Genomic DNA, 15,579 nt, shown 5'->3' with positions numbered 1-15,579 from the left:
AGTCCCATTTACTACTTCTTTCTAACCACTCTTTGGGAGAGTAGCCATTAGCCTGTCAGTGTGGAAGTGTGTGTGTGTGTTTGTGTGTGTGTGTTACCTCTGCTGCCAGGAGTCTGAGCATCTTTGGTCCACTGCTTGCTATGCATGAGGCTCATAATCATTTTGGGGGAGAGAAATCTCCCCACTTTTTCATAGCATCCAGGATAACCCACACAGTTTGCAATCAGTATGCATGGCAGACAGCGAAATATAGCGTGTCCCAAGCTCCCTCTGCTTACACACAGGCCCTACGAGAGAGCTGTCATATTTTATTTGGGCTGAGCCACTGCAAAACACTGCACAGGAACATTTTAATCTTTCATTACAGACACTTCTATGGCTCCATAAACGGGAGAGTGGAATAGCAACTCGATTAAAAACTCAGTAAAGATGTTGTGCAGATCCCCCACCCCCCAAAAGTGGAGATATAGCCACACTTTTAAATGAGCAAACTTCATTTCCATTTCCCTCCTGTAATTTTAATGATGTTCAGAGGTGAGCACTTTTGTTTATTTTTATAAACATTGGTTGGCCAGGGATTTAGCTCAGTGGTTCTGGTGCCTGCCTCGCAAGCGCAAGGTTCCAAGTTCTATCCCCAGTACCAAAAAAAAAAAAAATTAGTTGGAGAAAATTTAATGACTGCCAAACTTTTGGGCCATCTCAATTCAATACAGAAGAGGGACCATTTTACTTACGCTCACATCACGATTAATAGCTTTTTGGTGAGTTTTCCAGGGCAGAATGTAACAAAGCAAATGCCATGAAACTGGCCTCTACTTTTTCTGGATGCCCAGCTCCTTGGGAGTGAGTACACATGATAATGAGTAAAAAGAAACTCAAGAATCTAAGGTGGCATTTGTATGTGCATTCATTTCGAGCAATTTCCCAGGTTTGTGTGGTATGTATCTTTCTTACTTAATTTTCTCCAGGCATTTTTTTCCCTCTCCAATTTTTTGGAGAGGGTTTTTTTTTTTTAAAGATACTGAGTTGTTTTTGTTCTTCCTGAAATCCTTCATTCCTGGCTTTCTGACAAAAGACTAACTGAAGAGGTTAAGCAAAGACTCTGTCATGGTGCTGCAGCTAAGTTAGAGTCAATGGAGAGATATTTGCTGCACTTAGTGTTGAAGGACACCACAGATTTTGTAGCATCATCAACCAACAAATAGCCTTTGGAAGATGACTGGAAGGATTACTTGATTATTTTTGGAGACCTGATTACCATGGAGAAGTTTGGTCAAGGGATAAAGAAGGAATGTTTACCAAGGTTTCCATTTGAAGAGAGAGTCTCAGTGTGGTTAGGATCCAGGGAATGACAAAAAAAGGATGATTCTCAATAACAAGGGGTCATCCAAAGGAAAGGGTTTCTTTGCAAACGTGACAGAGTGTCATATTAGAGGCTAGCTGGGATCAAATGTTCCAGGCAGAGGAACAGTTCTTTCCAGAAGCTTCTGACAAGTTTTATAACCAGGTCATCTGCTATTTCAGCCATAAAGAGAATTCCTCTGTTATGGCTTTAACATCCCATCTTCTTTATGAATCTGCCCAAAAAGGCAACAAAAGATTCTCCTCAATTAACAGAATGGCTTTGAATTTCTTTCCTAACTTTAAGAGTCTCAGCTGCCTACTTCCACTTTCTAATGGTTAATGGAAAACGCATAGGCACAATCTGAAAACCCAGAGATATAGCAGAATGATCAGATGATAACTAATAACAACAAAGCCTTGTTTTAAAAGCCATTTATTAAATACAACTTTGTGCTAAGGAACTTTCTAGAAACTTAGCAAAGAGTACTTATTACTCACAGCAACCCTATGACTTGGATATTGTTATTCCCATTTTACAGATGAGGAAATATTTTCATATATCTCAGAGTTTCCAATGTGCTCAGTATCACATGGCCAATGACAGAGGCAGAATGTGAATAAACCCAGGCATGACCTGTGGCACCACCCATATTCTATTCTACCTCTTCTAGAGCAGAGCATCCTTTATAGATTTCCAAGAACACATAAAAGTGCATTTTCTATGTGGCAGCCATCAAAGCACAAAAAGTTGCTAGTTATAACAGTGAGTGTGTCAAAACCATTGCCTATGACACCTCTACTATCTGGCATAAGATAAGCTGAACCATAAAGTTTTGGGTTATACAATAAAGAAAGTTTTGATCCAAAGGGGTGATTCAAGCCATTTAATTTTTTAAAATGGGATTGCAGGAAGAATGCATTCAAGAGCTACAGAAATCCCCGTGTGGTCAGTAAGAGCCACTGAGAAAGAATTGTCAATCTCTGGCTCCTCTACTCGTACAAGTTGTCTGCCATCTATCTTTAGTGGTTTTACTGAAAAACAACATACTTAGCAACACATTTCCTGGGAGCACAATAGTCCATTTGTTTCAGGGCTTATTCTGTCATTGGAAACCTCATGATTAAAAGTCCAATATAGAAACCTGGATTCCAAACGGTTGATGGACATGCATCCACTGACTGCAAATCCACACAAACCTAGTCATAGGTTCTGGAATCTTCCCTTGGCTTGTGCTGCCATTGCTCTGTGGTGTCCAAGAGAGTGATAGCCATTTGGTACACCTACGGGAGTGCTGGCCTGGCTGCTGTGAAGGGAAATAACTGGCATGAGGGACCCTCATTCAGCATGGAGCCTCAGGTCTTCGGGCACATTCTCCCTGTGCCCATGTCTTCTGTGAGAGAAAGAGAAACACAACTTTCATCAGCTGATTTGCAATATGCCACAGGGATTCCAATTCATATCCTCTCTTTCCCAAATCTATCTGGTACTTGTGCTTTAAAGGAGGCCAATGCTTTCAGCAGGGAATAGTGCATCATAGCAGGATGGGGGCTATTTGGGAAGGGGACACTCTTTAGGAACCTTCCATGAGACTCATTCCATTTATAAACATGAACACTCCTGCACACAGATATGTATGTCACCTCAATCTCACTTAGGCCAGGGGGATTTCAGAACTATTCGATTTTTCAGAATATGCAGCTGAAACTTTAGATAAACCTATTAGAAATGAGCTTTACTGATCTGCATGCCAGTCACCCTCTCCCTTGGCCCTGACTTCTGTGCCCATTATCTGGATAGATATGCATTGAGAGTTTACCACGTTTCCAAACTGTGCATGGTGGTCTTAGAGCTCTAACCTGAATTTCCTGTCCTCCAAAGAGTCAACAATAAATAACAGTAAAGAATGTCACAGAACAGTGAATGTTTAAGGACAAAATAACAAGTATGTATAGCAAGAGGTACCCTAAGAGTTTGGGGGAGGGAGCAATAAAAGTCTTCCTCAGCATGATGGGAAAGGCTTTCTATATGAAATAGAACAGCTACATGTCTTAGGATTTGAATAAGTGGAAGGAGAGGTGTAGGAATGATAGATAGTATACAGACATGGCCATACCAATTGCTCCCATCCTGTGAAACTCCTTCCACCAAGAGAGGTGCCTAGATGCCTCCCCCTTGAATCTGACCCAACCTAGTGACTTACTTTAACCAACAGAACAAGACCAGAGTGACATTCTGAGGCTCTTGGCTGTACTGGCCTCAAAAGGACCAGGAGCTTCCACTGCCTGCCTCTTAGGACTCAGCCATCATGCTGTAGACATCTATGCAAAGCCATGCAATAATTAGATGCCACTGAATACAGGGCCCAGGAAGTGAGAGTCCATCTTGGAATTTTCATATGAAAAGTCCAGGCTGACCCTCCATGAAGAAATGCCCAGTACATCCTGGGTGTCTGTTCATGGCTCCCTGTTCTTGTGTGTCAGTGTGTACCAGCTCAGCGTCTGCCCACCAGCACCTGCAACTCATGGCCCTGGAGCTTCTTTTTAACCTCTGAATCTGCTCTGCCCATACAACAGGCCGAAAGTGTTAGGGAAAGTTGTTGCAAAGAATATCCTCAGCTAAGGACTGATGGCAATGGACTCACTGTAAGGCAAGTTTTCTATGTTGCTGCTCAGAGCTCTCCCAATAGAATTGACTTCTGATTGCCCACAATGGTAATTTGCTGAATAATGCACTTAATAGAGCCTTACCTTCTCTGCCCTCAACTTGGGTGTTTCCTGAGATCACCTTCCAAGAAACTGCTTGCTTTTAGACAAACCTAAACCAAGATACTGCCATTTAACACTTAAGAAAAAATAAAGCAAGGAAGTAGATTACTTTAAGTGGGTGCTGTAATAAAGTGAACCAAAACATGCACCTTTTCAATCAAAATAGAAATTAATTTCTCCCCATATAACAGTCCAGAGTGGGAGGGCAGACTCTGCTTTAGGAAGTCAACTTGGGAACCCAGGCTAATGAGAGTTTTGCTATCCTCAGTACATGACTTCCATTAGCATTACTCCCAAGCCAGAAGAAGGAAGATAGCCTTGTCAATTACAAGACTGTTAGTGTGCAGGGCACTTCTGCCTGTGTGCCATTGGTGAGAACTAGTCACATGCACCACATGTGGCTGCAAAGCAGGCTGGGAAATGTAGTTCAGCTGAACAGCCAAGTGCCCGAGAAGAAGAAAATAAATTGATGAGAATATGTAACAGGAGTCTGTGACACAGGGAGATTAGGTAATTACCCAAGTGCCTGCACCTTGTTACTGGACAAGAAGAACTCTAAGTTTTTCTACCCACAATTTTTTTTTCTTCTATCCCTATTTTGATTACAAGTCACTATACCAAGTCTCAAATGTCACACTGAAGAGTCTTTTGTTTTGCAGGGTCTGTCTCCCCTCATTACAGAGGCAGCAAAGCAGAATCATTCCTAGGAGCTGCTCTCAGGTAAAGTCTCCTGGATTAGACCTTCTGGCCAAAGCTATAGCAGAGAAGGCACACATTCCTCATTACCCATGCTCCCTCCTGTTAACCACAGCCAGCCAGCCTCCCTGCTGGCCTATGTTGTCTTTGGTACAGCTTTTTAAATAGCACCATTTTTTCCAAGAAACTGTACTCCCTTAGACAGAACAGGATCTGAAAAACCTTATGCACCTATAATGACAATGATGTGAAGGGTGCCCCTGAAGTTACATGAAGTTAAACCTGCTGGCTTCTCACCCCAGTGGGGAAAGGGACAGGGAAGAGCAGGGGATAGCTGAGGTCAGAGACATTTTATAGTCATCTCTAGAAAACCTGCACTTGTCTCTGTAGCCTCCATTGATGCACAAGCCAACATGTATGGAGGTGCTAGAAAGCTAAGCACAGTTCATTTAAAGATTAAAACAGAAGAAAATGAGAGCAGACAGGTTTATCTAAATGATCCTATTCATAATTTTATTATGAATTTAATAAATTAATAAATTTTATAGATTTGGGTTTAAGCTGGCCATATATGTGCCTATTGTAACTTTTTTTTGTCTACTGTAACTTATAGGGCAATGAGAATAAATAAGTTGGAAGATTGTGGGGGTTTTGGGAGAATTTAATGCCTTTGCACTGTTCATAACTCTCAAATTAAAAAATAAAATTCTGGGGCTGGGATATAACTCAGTGGTAGATTGCTTATGTTTAGCACAAGCCCCTGGCTCTGATCTCCAGCACCAAAAGAAAAACAAAAGTCCTTATCCTTATCGAGATTACACTGAGTCATAACATCATTATTCTGCCCCTTGGCCACTCTTTTAACTTTGTTCCCAAAGTAGAAGGTGGGATCTTTCACAGGTTGGAAATTACCATTTTATATTGCTTAATTTGTTAAACACATTTATAACTGCCATCCCAGTTTTTAAGTCCCACATGAACATGAGTAGCAGTTTCCTCTGAATTAAACTCTACACAAGAAAGTGGTAACATGGATTTCCCCCCCACCAAAAAAAAAAATTCTAGTTATGCTCTACAGATTTCCCACCTACTTCAGACCTCAGTCTCAACAGATTGTGTTGAATATATGTGCCTAATCACCAAAAAGCCAAGCAAGCATTTATCAGGATAATCCTTCCAAACTCATCAACTTTAATGGTATCCAGACGGCTTTTCTGGAGAGGGCTCATTAGTTAAAAAAAAAAAACAAAACTCAAAATTTCAATCTTCTGTGATTTTACTTACATAGTCAGAAATATAATCAGAGTTTCCTGTCTTCTTGTTTAATAGCCATTTTCTACCCATATACTGCTTTGAAAAATAGTCAAACAAATGTAAAGAAGATAAATACAGAGCATAAATGAACTACTGCCAAAAGAGGTAGGTTGTGTGCATAAAAATGAGTAAGCACCAGAGTCGCAGATTAAAAAACTGAATATGTTGGTGTTTAAAATTAGAATGGCTCCCAAAAGAATTGATAATGCTCCATTTAAGCAAAGAAATGTTTTCAAATCACTCCGCTGACTAGAGAAGTCTGAATCAAAGTCAGAAATTAATAAAAGGATGCAGACAGAGACCCCCAATCATAAATAACAGAGATGATTTGTATGCATCTAAAAGCCTGCGAGACCCAGTAGTGTCTATAGTTCTACCCGGAAAATCTAATGAAATGCAAGAAGAAAATGTTAAAAATAGAAATAAATATGTCTGGTAGAAATTCTATTGTCCTCTTCTGTGACACAATGACTTGTTTTCTGGAAAAGTAATCCTTCAATTGAGCCCAGGCAAGCATTGTATTCATTGTAAAGGTGTATATTTACACCTATAGCATGAAGGGTTTGCCTGTCTTTAAAGCTCAATGCTGCCTGGGACTCATTAAAGTACAAGGACAAAGCTCTACCATATTACTGCTTAGACACTACTCAGAACTTCTGGGTAGTTCTCAGTGGCTTCAAGTACTTAGATTGTCAGTAGCACAGGACATAAATGTAGAATATTGAATGTGTGAGGTGTATACATCAAACATGAGGGAATGTATAGACAGAGAGATAAAGACCTCCACCAAACATCCTATTATATTGACGTCCCTGCAGAACAATTCCAGGGTAAACACAGATTTGTAGTAAATAGTTACAATGCACAGGTTGCAAGAATTAGAGCAGTCCAAGTCTCATTCAAGATCAAATGGTTGCTTTCTAGACTTTATATCAGGAACAGGTTCTGCTGCTGGTGGCAGAAAGATAAAAGAGCGTCACCATTGTGGGATCTTTAGTGTTAGTGACGAGAATGGCCAGGGGTAAGTGTCTAAATTCAGGCCTGTTTTGACATAGAGTGGCTACAAGTGCCTCCTTCCCTCCTTGGGCCAATTCAGTGTTTCACCTGGCTACATTTCCCCACCTGTGCTGGGGAAAGGCGGCTGCTTTCAGGGTGAGGGCACCTTGGCTTGGGGTGAAGGTGGGAAGGAGGGAGTGTGATCAAAGAGGGGGACAGGGATAAGTCAATTAAGGACGAAATCCAGCCCAAATGATTCATCCTTGTTTTCTGGTCATTCTATTTATTGTATGTATTTATTTTTTGAATAAACAATACCTGCATAGAAGGAGAAAAGTAAAAGGCAGAGAAGTAGTGCGTGGACAGTTGATCTCTTTCCAGCCCACCTTCCAGCAACCACCCCTTGAGTCCTTCCTTAGGGATTTCTCCAAGCGCAGGTGCAGTCACTCAATTCCAAAGGAGCCGAAGAAAAACAGTTCCCCACCCCTAAGAGCCTCTCCCCAGCTCCAGGTCTTCCTTTCCTCACAGGTTGCTTTTTCTCAAGCCACAGCCTGTTTAGTCTTCTTGGGGCCTTAAAAGGGGACCTGCCTGCACTCCGGTGACCCAGGCAGCTTCGACTTTTTAAAAAGGGCTAGGGGTAGTACTTAATGATAATGACTTATTTTACACATTATCTTCTGCTGATGTTTAAAAGATAAGAAGACATTTGTCAGGGCGGGCGCCTGAGGCCCTCAGAGGACTCCGGGAGACCCTGCCAAAACATTTCCAAACTGAATAGTCATTGGGCCGCAAGATAATTCAGAAACTATTTGTATGAGCTGTTTATCAAATTATTAACCGCACAGATGTTGTTTGGCTGAAGAGCAGCTGAATCCCCTCTCTGGCAGCCGCGGAGACAAAGGTCTCTAGGAATAATTGGAAATGTGCACGGAATATTAAATTAATTTACTGCTCTTAATTCTTATGCAAATTCTGACCTCTGATGGGGCCTATCAATTACCCCGCGCGCAGTGAAAGCGAAGGCGACAGTTTCTTTTCTTCTCTTTGCTTTTTTTTTTTTTTAAGAACTCTAAAGAAGAAATATTTGCAATAAGCAGGTGGTAGAAGCACCGTGTAACTGGAATTATTTAATTGAATCTCCAAGTTTGCAGGGATGTCCGTGGAGGATATAACCCCATGGCGCAGGAGAGAGGGCGGGAGGGGAACAGAGGGCGGAGGAATTTGTTGGTTTGGCTGCACACCTGAGGGAGGCGGGGGAAGAATACTACGTGGAGAAGGGACGGATGGAGGCAAATAAAACTGGCTTGCAGGCGGATCCGGGCCTTGGTGATCTCGCGAGCTCGGAGTTGGCGCCTGGAGTCGAGGGCGCTGTCGCTGCGCTCTTCTGCAAATCGAAAAGCGCGGGGTCCCGGGTGCACATCCCCTGGCTGGGTTTTTTCTCCACCTCCGCCTGCAAGGTCCTTATCTGAGCTCTGGCTCCCCTTTCCTTATCTTTCAAGGTTTTAACCAGCCTTTACAAATCCCCCTCCAAAAAAGATTATTGTTGTTTTCTTTTGCTTGGAAACCCAATGCCCTACGCCGCACTCTATTCCTCTGCTGAAATCCCGGATGGGCCGAAGTCAGCTCTAATTGTTCCCTGCGTGGAGCAGTGACACCCACTCGTTTCCCTGAACTGAGCAAACGCGCGGGCTTTGTCTGCGCCTGTGGCTTAAGCTCAGGGCGGCTTCTGCGCCCGGGTGGCAGGTTGTAAGGCTGGGGTCTCCGCGTCTTTCATCTCTCTAATAAGGAAAACCCAATCGGGCGCATAATGTCATCAGCCCCGGCCCGACCTCTCCGGGACCTCCGCAGCCCAAGGATGTCGCCAGCGGCCCCTGGCGCAGTCTCGACGCGCCGCCTTTCAGCTCCTTGTGGTCCCCACAAAAGCCAGACAACAATATCAATTAATCATGCAGCGAGCGAACAAGGAGATTTATCCCGCGACAAACAGCCCCACGGAGAGCCTCTGAATAGGCGTGATTAGCATGTGAAAAGCGAGCAAAACTCCGCAGTTCAACAGCTAAAGAGCAATTTGATGGGGCTGGGATGGGGAAATTACTTGATTAGCGTCCGTCGGAGGAGAGCGCGGTGACAGCCCCTCGGCCTGGAATCCTACAAGGGAACAAAATGCGCTGGTAACCTCGGCGCGCGGAGGGAGCGCGGGCGAGGGCGCGGGGCCGGAACCGGCACCGAGGTAGGGACGGGAATCGGGGCATCCGGCCTGAGCTGCGGGTCGCCACCAGAGCTCGTCCCCGAGAAGCTCCCAGGCCTGGACGGCGCGGGCGCCAGCGTCCCGAGCCCAGGGCTGGAGGGCGTCCTTCGTTTACCGCGCTGCCCCGGCCTGAGAGGCGCGCGAGGAGGGAAGCTCCCACCCCACGCTGATCTCAGTCTTCTCTTGCGTTCCCAGGAGTGCAGTCCGCCGAGGCAGCCTCTGCTCGCCCCAGGGTTCCGGCCCTGAGTTGGTGTCTGGGTGCCCGCGGCGCGGCGGTTCCTCGGAAGAGCTCTGCGGCTCGGTTCGCGCAGGCAGTGAACTTTATATCCCTACGAGACCGGTTTTCCCAAACCTCCCAATTTTCCTGCCTCTTGGAAAAGCCGCCGCGCTTGGGCTTGGTACCTGGCAAGAACAGGTCCCTGGTTGCGCCTTCCCCTCTCGTGGCAGGGCTAGCGCCCCCAGGGTGGGCCCAGTACGGCATCAGGCGAAGGTGCCGCAGCCTTGGCGCAAGGACAGCCTGGAGCCGCGGGCCCCCCACCCCCGCCCGGGTCAGCGGGGCAGCCCCGGACTTGCACTGGATCCGAATAAGCAGGGCTGGGTTCGGCAGCGTAGGAAGTTGGGCGTCGCCGTTCCTCCCCAGACCCAGGGGTCGGAGCTCAAGATTTTTGGCCCGGATTTGGGTCTGGGTACACTTGGGCCTTCCCCGTAGACTTTTATTTGCGGGGAGGAAGCATGACCTAGCAAAGTGCGAAGGAGGAACGAAGCCCAGAGGCTGCAGGACAAGCCTGGATGGAAAGAGAAGGCAACTGAAGCCTTCTACTCATCACCCCATCTTGGGAGCCCCCCCCCCCCCGTCTTCCCAGGGACCGATACCCTCGCCCGGAACTAAAGCCTGTGGCCACTCAAGAGAAGAGAACTTAGTTTCCCACTCTGGGCGAGCCTGGAACCTTCCACCGGGACGAAAACCCACACTCCCTGCTCCCTGGCTCCTCCCAGTGCCAAGGAAGGGAAAAGGCTCCCACCGTTTCCCCCTAGGCCTCGCCACCTGGGTCCGGGTCCCTAGACCCACTAACAGGTCTTGCAGGTCAACCCGAGTAGGGCGCACCGGGGAGCCCCCAGGATCTGGCCTTCAGTAAAAGCAGGAGAGAGGGAATCTAATTCGGCCTCCTGAAGTACATGAACACCAATGTCATAAAGACCTCCACCGACAGGTTCCCCAAACCCGCGCTGTCGTAGTTACGTAGTTTTGTCGTAGCACAAAAGAACAAGGACCAAGGAGTCAACTCTTATGTTATGTATTTTTAAAGTGTAGGGGGTAGGTCGCCCCCATCCAGCTGGACAATTGTCAATCCAACAGTGTCAAAACACAGTAAGTGGTCGACTTCAAAAGGCTTAAATCTTTCTGAAACGTCTTCCGCCGCCGGCCGCTTGCCCTCTCCTCCTGCCTGCCTGCCTGCGAGACCCTGCCAGGGCCGCCGACTTGGCGCCGGTTGTGAAGGCAGAAAGGCCTACAAGGCGCACCTGGAAGCAGGATGCAGCGATGGGACCCGCGCTGACCGTTGGCCGCGCCGCTGTCTGCACTAGGATCTGAGACCCGGGACCGTGGGGGGCGCACGCTCACGCCTCGGGGCCCCAGCTCCGCGGCTGTATCCAAAGGCACACACTCTGAAAGCTACCGAGAAGCCTGTTGTCTCGCGCACCTGCCCGTCTCTCGTGGCTCAACATTAGTGCGCCGGGTGGCTCGAGGCGCATTCTCGGGGTGGCTGGGGCTGAGCATTTTAATTCCAAAGCCAAGTAGTTGAATCCTCTCAAAGTTGGCAGGCGGAGGGGGCGGTGACAAGGGACAAAGTGCCTGGATGTCTTTGCTTGTGGGGTGGCAGCGCTGTTCCCACCAATAGCGACTGCTCGGGGCTGGCTTTGTAGTTATTTTTGCAAGTTCTGCCCAGTCCCGGTCATATTTCCCTGAAAAGCAAAAGAGGCCGCTGCAATTTATTCCAATGGGCGGTTTTTAAGAAGCTGGCAATTTGAACCGGCTGGGTGTTATTTAGTGCAATATGAAATCAAATGATCCTATTTCTCAAATAACAGTGTCTGTGAGGAGAAGTGAATCCTCTGAAAGGGTAATTGTCTGCTGATGGTGTTTCCCATTATCCCGATCTTGGCCTAAATGATGTTCGGCAGCAGGGCGGAGACTCGGGGTGAAATCAATGCGCGCTGACTGCTGACTCGCGCTCCGGACGTGTAGCCAGGCCGCGCAGCCAGGCCGCGCCGCCGGCGTCCCCACGCATCCAGGAACAATGCCACCCGGTGCGCCACTGATTTCCACGTCATTTTTGCAGGTGTCTTCCGAAAGCAACAGACTTAAGGGATCTCGTGGATAAGAAGAAGAAAACTAAGTTTTTATCTTGCTAGTTTGGGAGTCGTTAGTATCCTGGCACCCTTTAGTTAGACGGCAGATTGACCACAGTCTGGGGAATTGGCACCCACCGTGCCCCTCATCCCCAGGTTAATATTGAGAGCGTGGAGTCTTTCTTTCCAAAGACACACTTATGCCTGTGACTTTTCCGGTCCGGTTTCCGGTTTCCTTTAATTTCCGGGAAAGGCATTGCTCCCACAAGGCACACATTGTTTACGCTATTGTGTGTGTGTGTGTGTGTGTGTGTGTGAGAGAGAGAGAGAGAGAGAGGAGAGAGAGACAGAGAGACAGAGAGAGACAGAGAGAGATTTTGGGGGTCAAGAAGGTTGGTGAAGTTGTCCCCTGTGGGTCTGGCCACTTTTCATGTAGAACCAGACACAGGGGTCAGCTCGTGTCTAAGACAAGCAAGGACCGGGAGCATAACAGAAGGAAGGAATTTAATAACGGACAGCGGTGGGACCCAGGAACCTCCGCCTGAGCCCTCTGGCAAGCCTGCACCAGGGATGGAGCACTGCGCACAGGTAGGACCTAGGTCCGCCTCTCCTCTGGAGAGATCTAAGTTAATTTTGGTTGAAGAGTCAGCCTAGCCCCTAAACTCTCTGTAATTACTGTACTACTAACTCACCTTGAGGAGAGTGGTCCCCTTACAGCCTGGCCCGGGCAGAGGTGGGGAGAGGCGCGGCCTCAGAAGAAAGGAGCACGTCCCATTTCTAAACTACACCCGGCCAAGGGCGCCTGGAGGCTTCCGTCTCTAACTTGAGGTTGAGCCTTGGAACCCATGGGTGGCTTGTTTCTGCTCTAGCTAGGCAGGCTGCTTTTCATTCTCTGAGCATTTTGAGAGTTTTTAATGTGTGTCTATATGTGTGAGCACAACATATCTACACTCACACATATATGCACAAACACCTGTGTACACAGTGGCCTCCATTTACAAGCCCATCTAGCTGCTCCTGATGTGTCCCTCTTCCTTAGTGGTACCGTACTTCCAAGTCGCCCAAGGAAGGGGAAGAAACGGTCATTTCTGCACACCCAAGGAGCTGGCCCTAGTAAGGCCCTTTTTCCAAGGAGGTTCCGCCAGGCTACTGCACCTTGTGCCTAAACAGCAGTCATTCGCGGGTCCTGGCCCCTTCCCCCGCCTTGGCTGCAGGAGACCGTACAGTGTGGTTTAAGCGCACAGCGTCCGCTCCCGGATGCCATTTCCCAGCTGAAAATCCAACCAGGGCATGGCCTGGTCTTGATGCTTCAATGTTCACCCTCCAGTTCTGGGTCTGAACAAACCCCAAGTGCAGTTTCCTAGGGTCATCTGGGACAGCCTTGATCCAGGAGGGCCCTCTCACCCGGCTGTTAAGCCCTACAATGCCATCACTAAATAAGAGGCGATCCGCCCTGTGTCCCGCCAGCGGCGCTGGGGCGACCTGCGCCCCAGGTGCGTCGGGGCGGGGGGCGGGGGGACAGAGCCCCTTCTGTAATGCGGACCTGCTCTAGGAGCCGCTTGGGGAAACTCACACAAGGTTCCCATGGAGTCAAGCTGGAGACCCCAGACTCTGCACTCCGAGTGTGGTTCGGGTCTCTCCTCCTCTTGCAACCATAGCCTCCAAAGTGGCATTAAACACCCATCGCCCCCCCCACACGTGCCTGACTCTTGGCAGAGTGAGCCCCGTTGAGGGAACAGAGAGGCGTTGGGTGGTCCCGTCCCCAGTAAAACCCACTCGCAGTCAAGGTGCACGGAAGGTGGGGGCCAGGCTCGGTACCCCCTCTTTGCGGGGGTCTCGGGGTCCCAGAAACTCTCCAAACCTCAGTGGCGGTGAAGGGGAGGGGGTAAAAATTAGATTTCCCCTGCCTGGAGCTATTGTCCAGCCGTCTGGGTTCGCCCTTCTGGTGGCTCAAACCCAAGCGACGCAGTGCCCATGCCTCCCCTGTCCCTGAGGCGAGCCACCTTCCCCACCCCCTCCCATCCCCTCTGCAGCCCTTCCCCAGCCCTACTGACCTCGGGAAGGCGCGGACCGCGGCTCAAGCCTCGCCAGGCGCAGTGCACAGCGAGCTAGCCGGCTCCGTGCGCTCAGCCCAGACCCGCCGGCTGGCGGCATCCGCCCGGTTGGCCGGGAGTGCAGCGCTCCCCTCCCCCACACCTCATAATTTAATCACACGCGATATTAAATGATCAAGCCGCTCGTTAATCATCACGCGAGTCACTGGGACTGAACGCGCCGCTGCGTGTTTGGACAGCTGAGCGTCGTCCGCAGGGCTCGGGTGGGTCTGCTGGGGGCGGGGGATGGGCTCGCTAACCACTCCTGAGAGACTGGTGAGGCCTCTGGCCTGCAAAAGCATCTGGAAAAGCGCAGGCTGGACTGCAGAGTTCGATCCAGGGCGCGTCAAAAACCCAAACGCCGTCTCCCCTGGCCTCCTTAGTATTCGGAGTTGGAACGTGGCGATTATGATTAAAACAGCCGGCGGTATACAATCAACAGCATCTTAATTTGCGGTTTTTCAGGAGGGCAAATTTGACCAGAATCTGAGTCTTCATTACCCAGGGTGGAGGGTACAAAGTTCAAGCACTTGATGGAGCCGGATTCCTGAAGTCATTTCGAAGGATAACTTTTCCCTAACTTAAATGGGGTTCTCTTGTTTTAAGCATAATACAAATGAGAAGAAAAATAAACAATTTTTCAATTAAATGCTTGATTTAGGTTCTTTGTTTCTAAAATAATCCATGAGATTCACTCTAAAGTAGTCAAAATCTTGTTTTACTTCCTAGGGCTCCTCCTCCCCACTTCTATTAGGCGTATCTTTTAAAACGAATAAGGCAATTAAGTTCTTATAAAGTGCTCATAGCTATCTTAGAGGTGCATCGGGTTCCTGCACACCAGCAGATCCATACACAAAAAGAAGGAATCTGCCAACCAACATATTCCTAAAAATACATAGTTTGGAATTGCCTTTCAAAGAGATGCAACTCCCACATTCAGCATCCTCTCACCTCAGCATAAGCCAAGACTAACTGAAACAGGAGAAGGCCAGTTTCTGAAGGGAAGGGGTACAAATTTGGCTACTTTGGAAAATTTCCTGAACAAATATTAGATCCAATCAGTTTGTCTTCACTTTTTAAAAATATAAAATAAAAACAAATATCAGCGCAGGGCACATTCAAAATCCTTAACTGATAAATTGCCTTTAAGTTTCCTACCTGATTGTGAGATCAATTTAATAAGCACACAAATCCCGACCCTGTGGTTGTGTTTTATCACAGAATATCATCAATAATATTAAATGTGTCTTAGACTATTCATGAGCTATTTTCTCTCCAATGAGTGTGTTGTCTGCATTTTTCTACCCTGCTCCCTAACACACAAAAAGATAGGTATCAGAACTGCACGAATTACACACACACACACGCACACACACACACACACACACACAGCTAGGTGAAATTCATAAATCCTATAGAAGCTGGGGTGTGATAAGGTGGGTTTTTTTTTTTCAAAAGCCAATGGAGAAAAAAAAATCTTCACTATCTTTATCCAGGCAGCTCACGCCTACACCCGGTCTGCAATGACAGAGACATTTGTTGTCAAGGACTGAGAGATGGTTTTCCATCCCAGGAACTCTTTCTAGGTAGAGTGGGCCATTGGCAACTCCATGCTAAAAATAACCATGCCCAAATACTTTGCTTCCCAACTAGAGACTTTGAACATAACTTACCCAGTGTGCCTTGGTAATTGTCTACTTTTGAAAAGTAGAAGATCAAGACTGCATGAGAAGCTTTAAAAATATTAAGCATAGGGCAGGGGATGCAGCTCAG

At 47.5% G+C, this 15,579-nt stretch overlaps 1 protein-coding gene across 2 annotated transcripts; it reads right to left on the bottom strand.

Moving 5' to 3' along the window:
- Positions 1-1,761: 1,761 nt before the first annotated feature.
- LOC147824621 (uncharacterized) lies at positions 1,762-14,238 on the bottom strand. Of its 2 annotated transcripts, none has more exons than XR_015441950.1 (2): positions 13,768-14,238; positions 1,762-2,735 (listed from the first exon to the last, which is right to left on the bottom strand). XR_015441950.1 is itself a non-coding variant. In XM_087188631.1 (2 exons), the coding sequence occupies exons 1-2, from the start codon at positions 13,865-13,867 to the stop codon at positions 11,442-11,444; spliced, it is 393 nt and encodes a 130-aa protein (XP_087044757.1). In that variant the 3' UTR covers positions 10,644-11,441. The 2 variants fall into 2 exon arrangements, 1 of the variants encoding a protein (XP_087044757.1); XM_087188631.1 differs by lacking the exon at positions 1,762-2,735 and adding an exon at positions 10,644-11,734 and having other exon boundaries at positions 13,768-13,867.
- Between the last annotated feature and the right edge of the window lie 1,341 nt (positions 14,239-15,579).

Source organism: Heterocephalus glaber, unplaced genomic scaffold (genome assembly GCF_053883595.1).
Source record: "Heterocephalus glaber isolate CG9 unplaced genomic scaffold, H.glaber_assembly_v1.0 deba00001532, whole genome shotgun sequence".
NCBI classification, from domain to species: Eukaryota; Metazoa; Chordata; class Mammalia; order Rodentia; family Bathyergidae; genus Heterocephalus; species Heterocephalus glaber.
Note: the sequence above shows the minus strand (reverse complement) of the source record. Positions and strands in the feature narration are given on the sequence as shown.

What these genes read in the sequence shown, in the direction of transcription:
- LOC147824621 (XM_087188631.1), bottom strand. Translation starts at nt 13,867, where the DNA reads ATGCCGCCAGCCGGCGGGTCTGGGCTGAGCGCACGGAGCCGGCTAGCT. An exon ending in GCGGTCCGCGCCTTCCCGAG is followed by an intron (nt 11,735 to 13,767) that starts GTCAGTAGGGCT and finishes CTTATCCACGAG; the next exon opens with ATCCCTTAAGTCTGTTGCTT.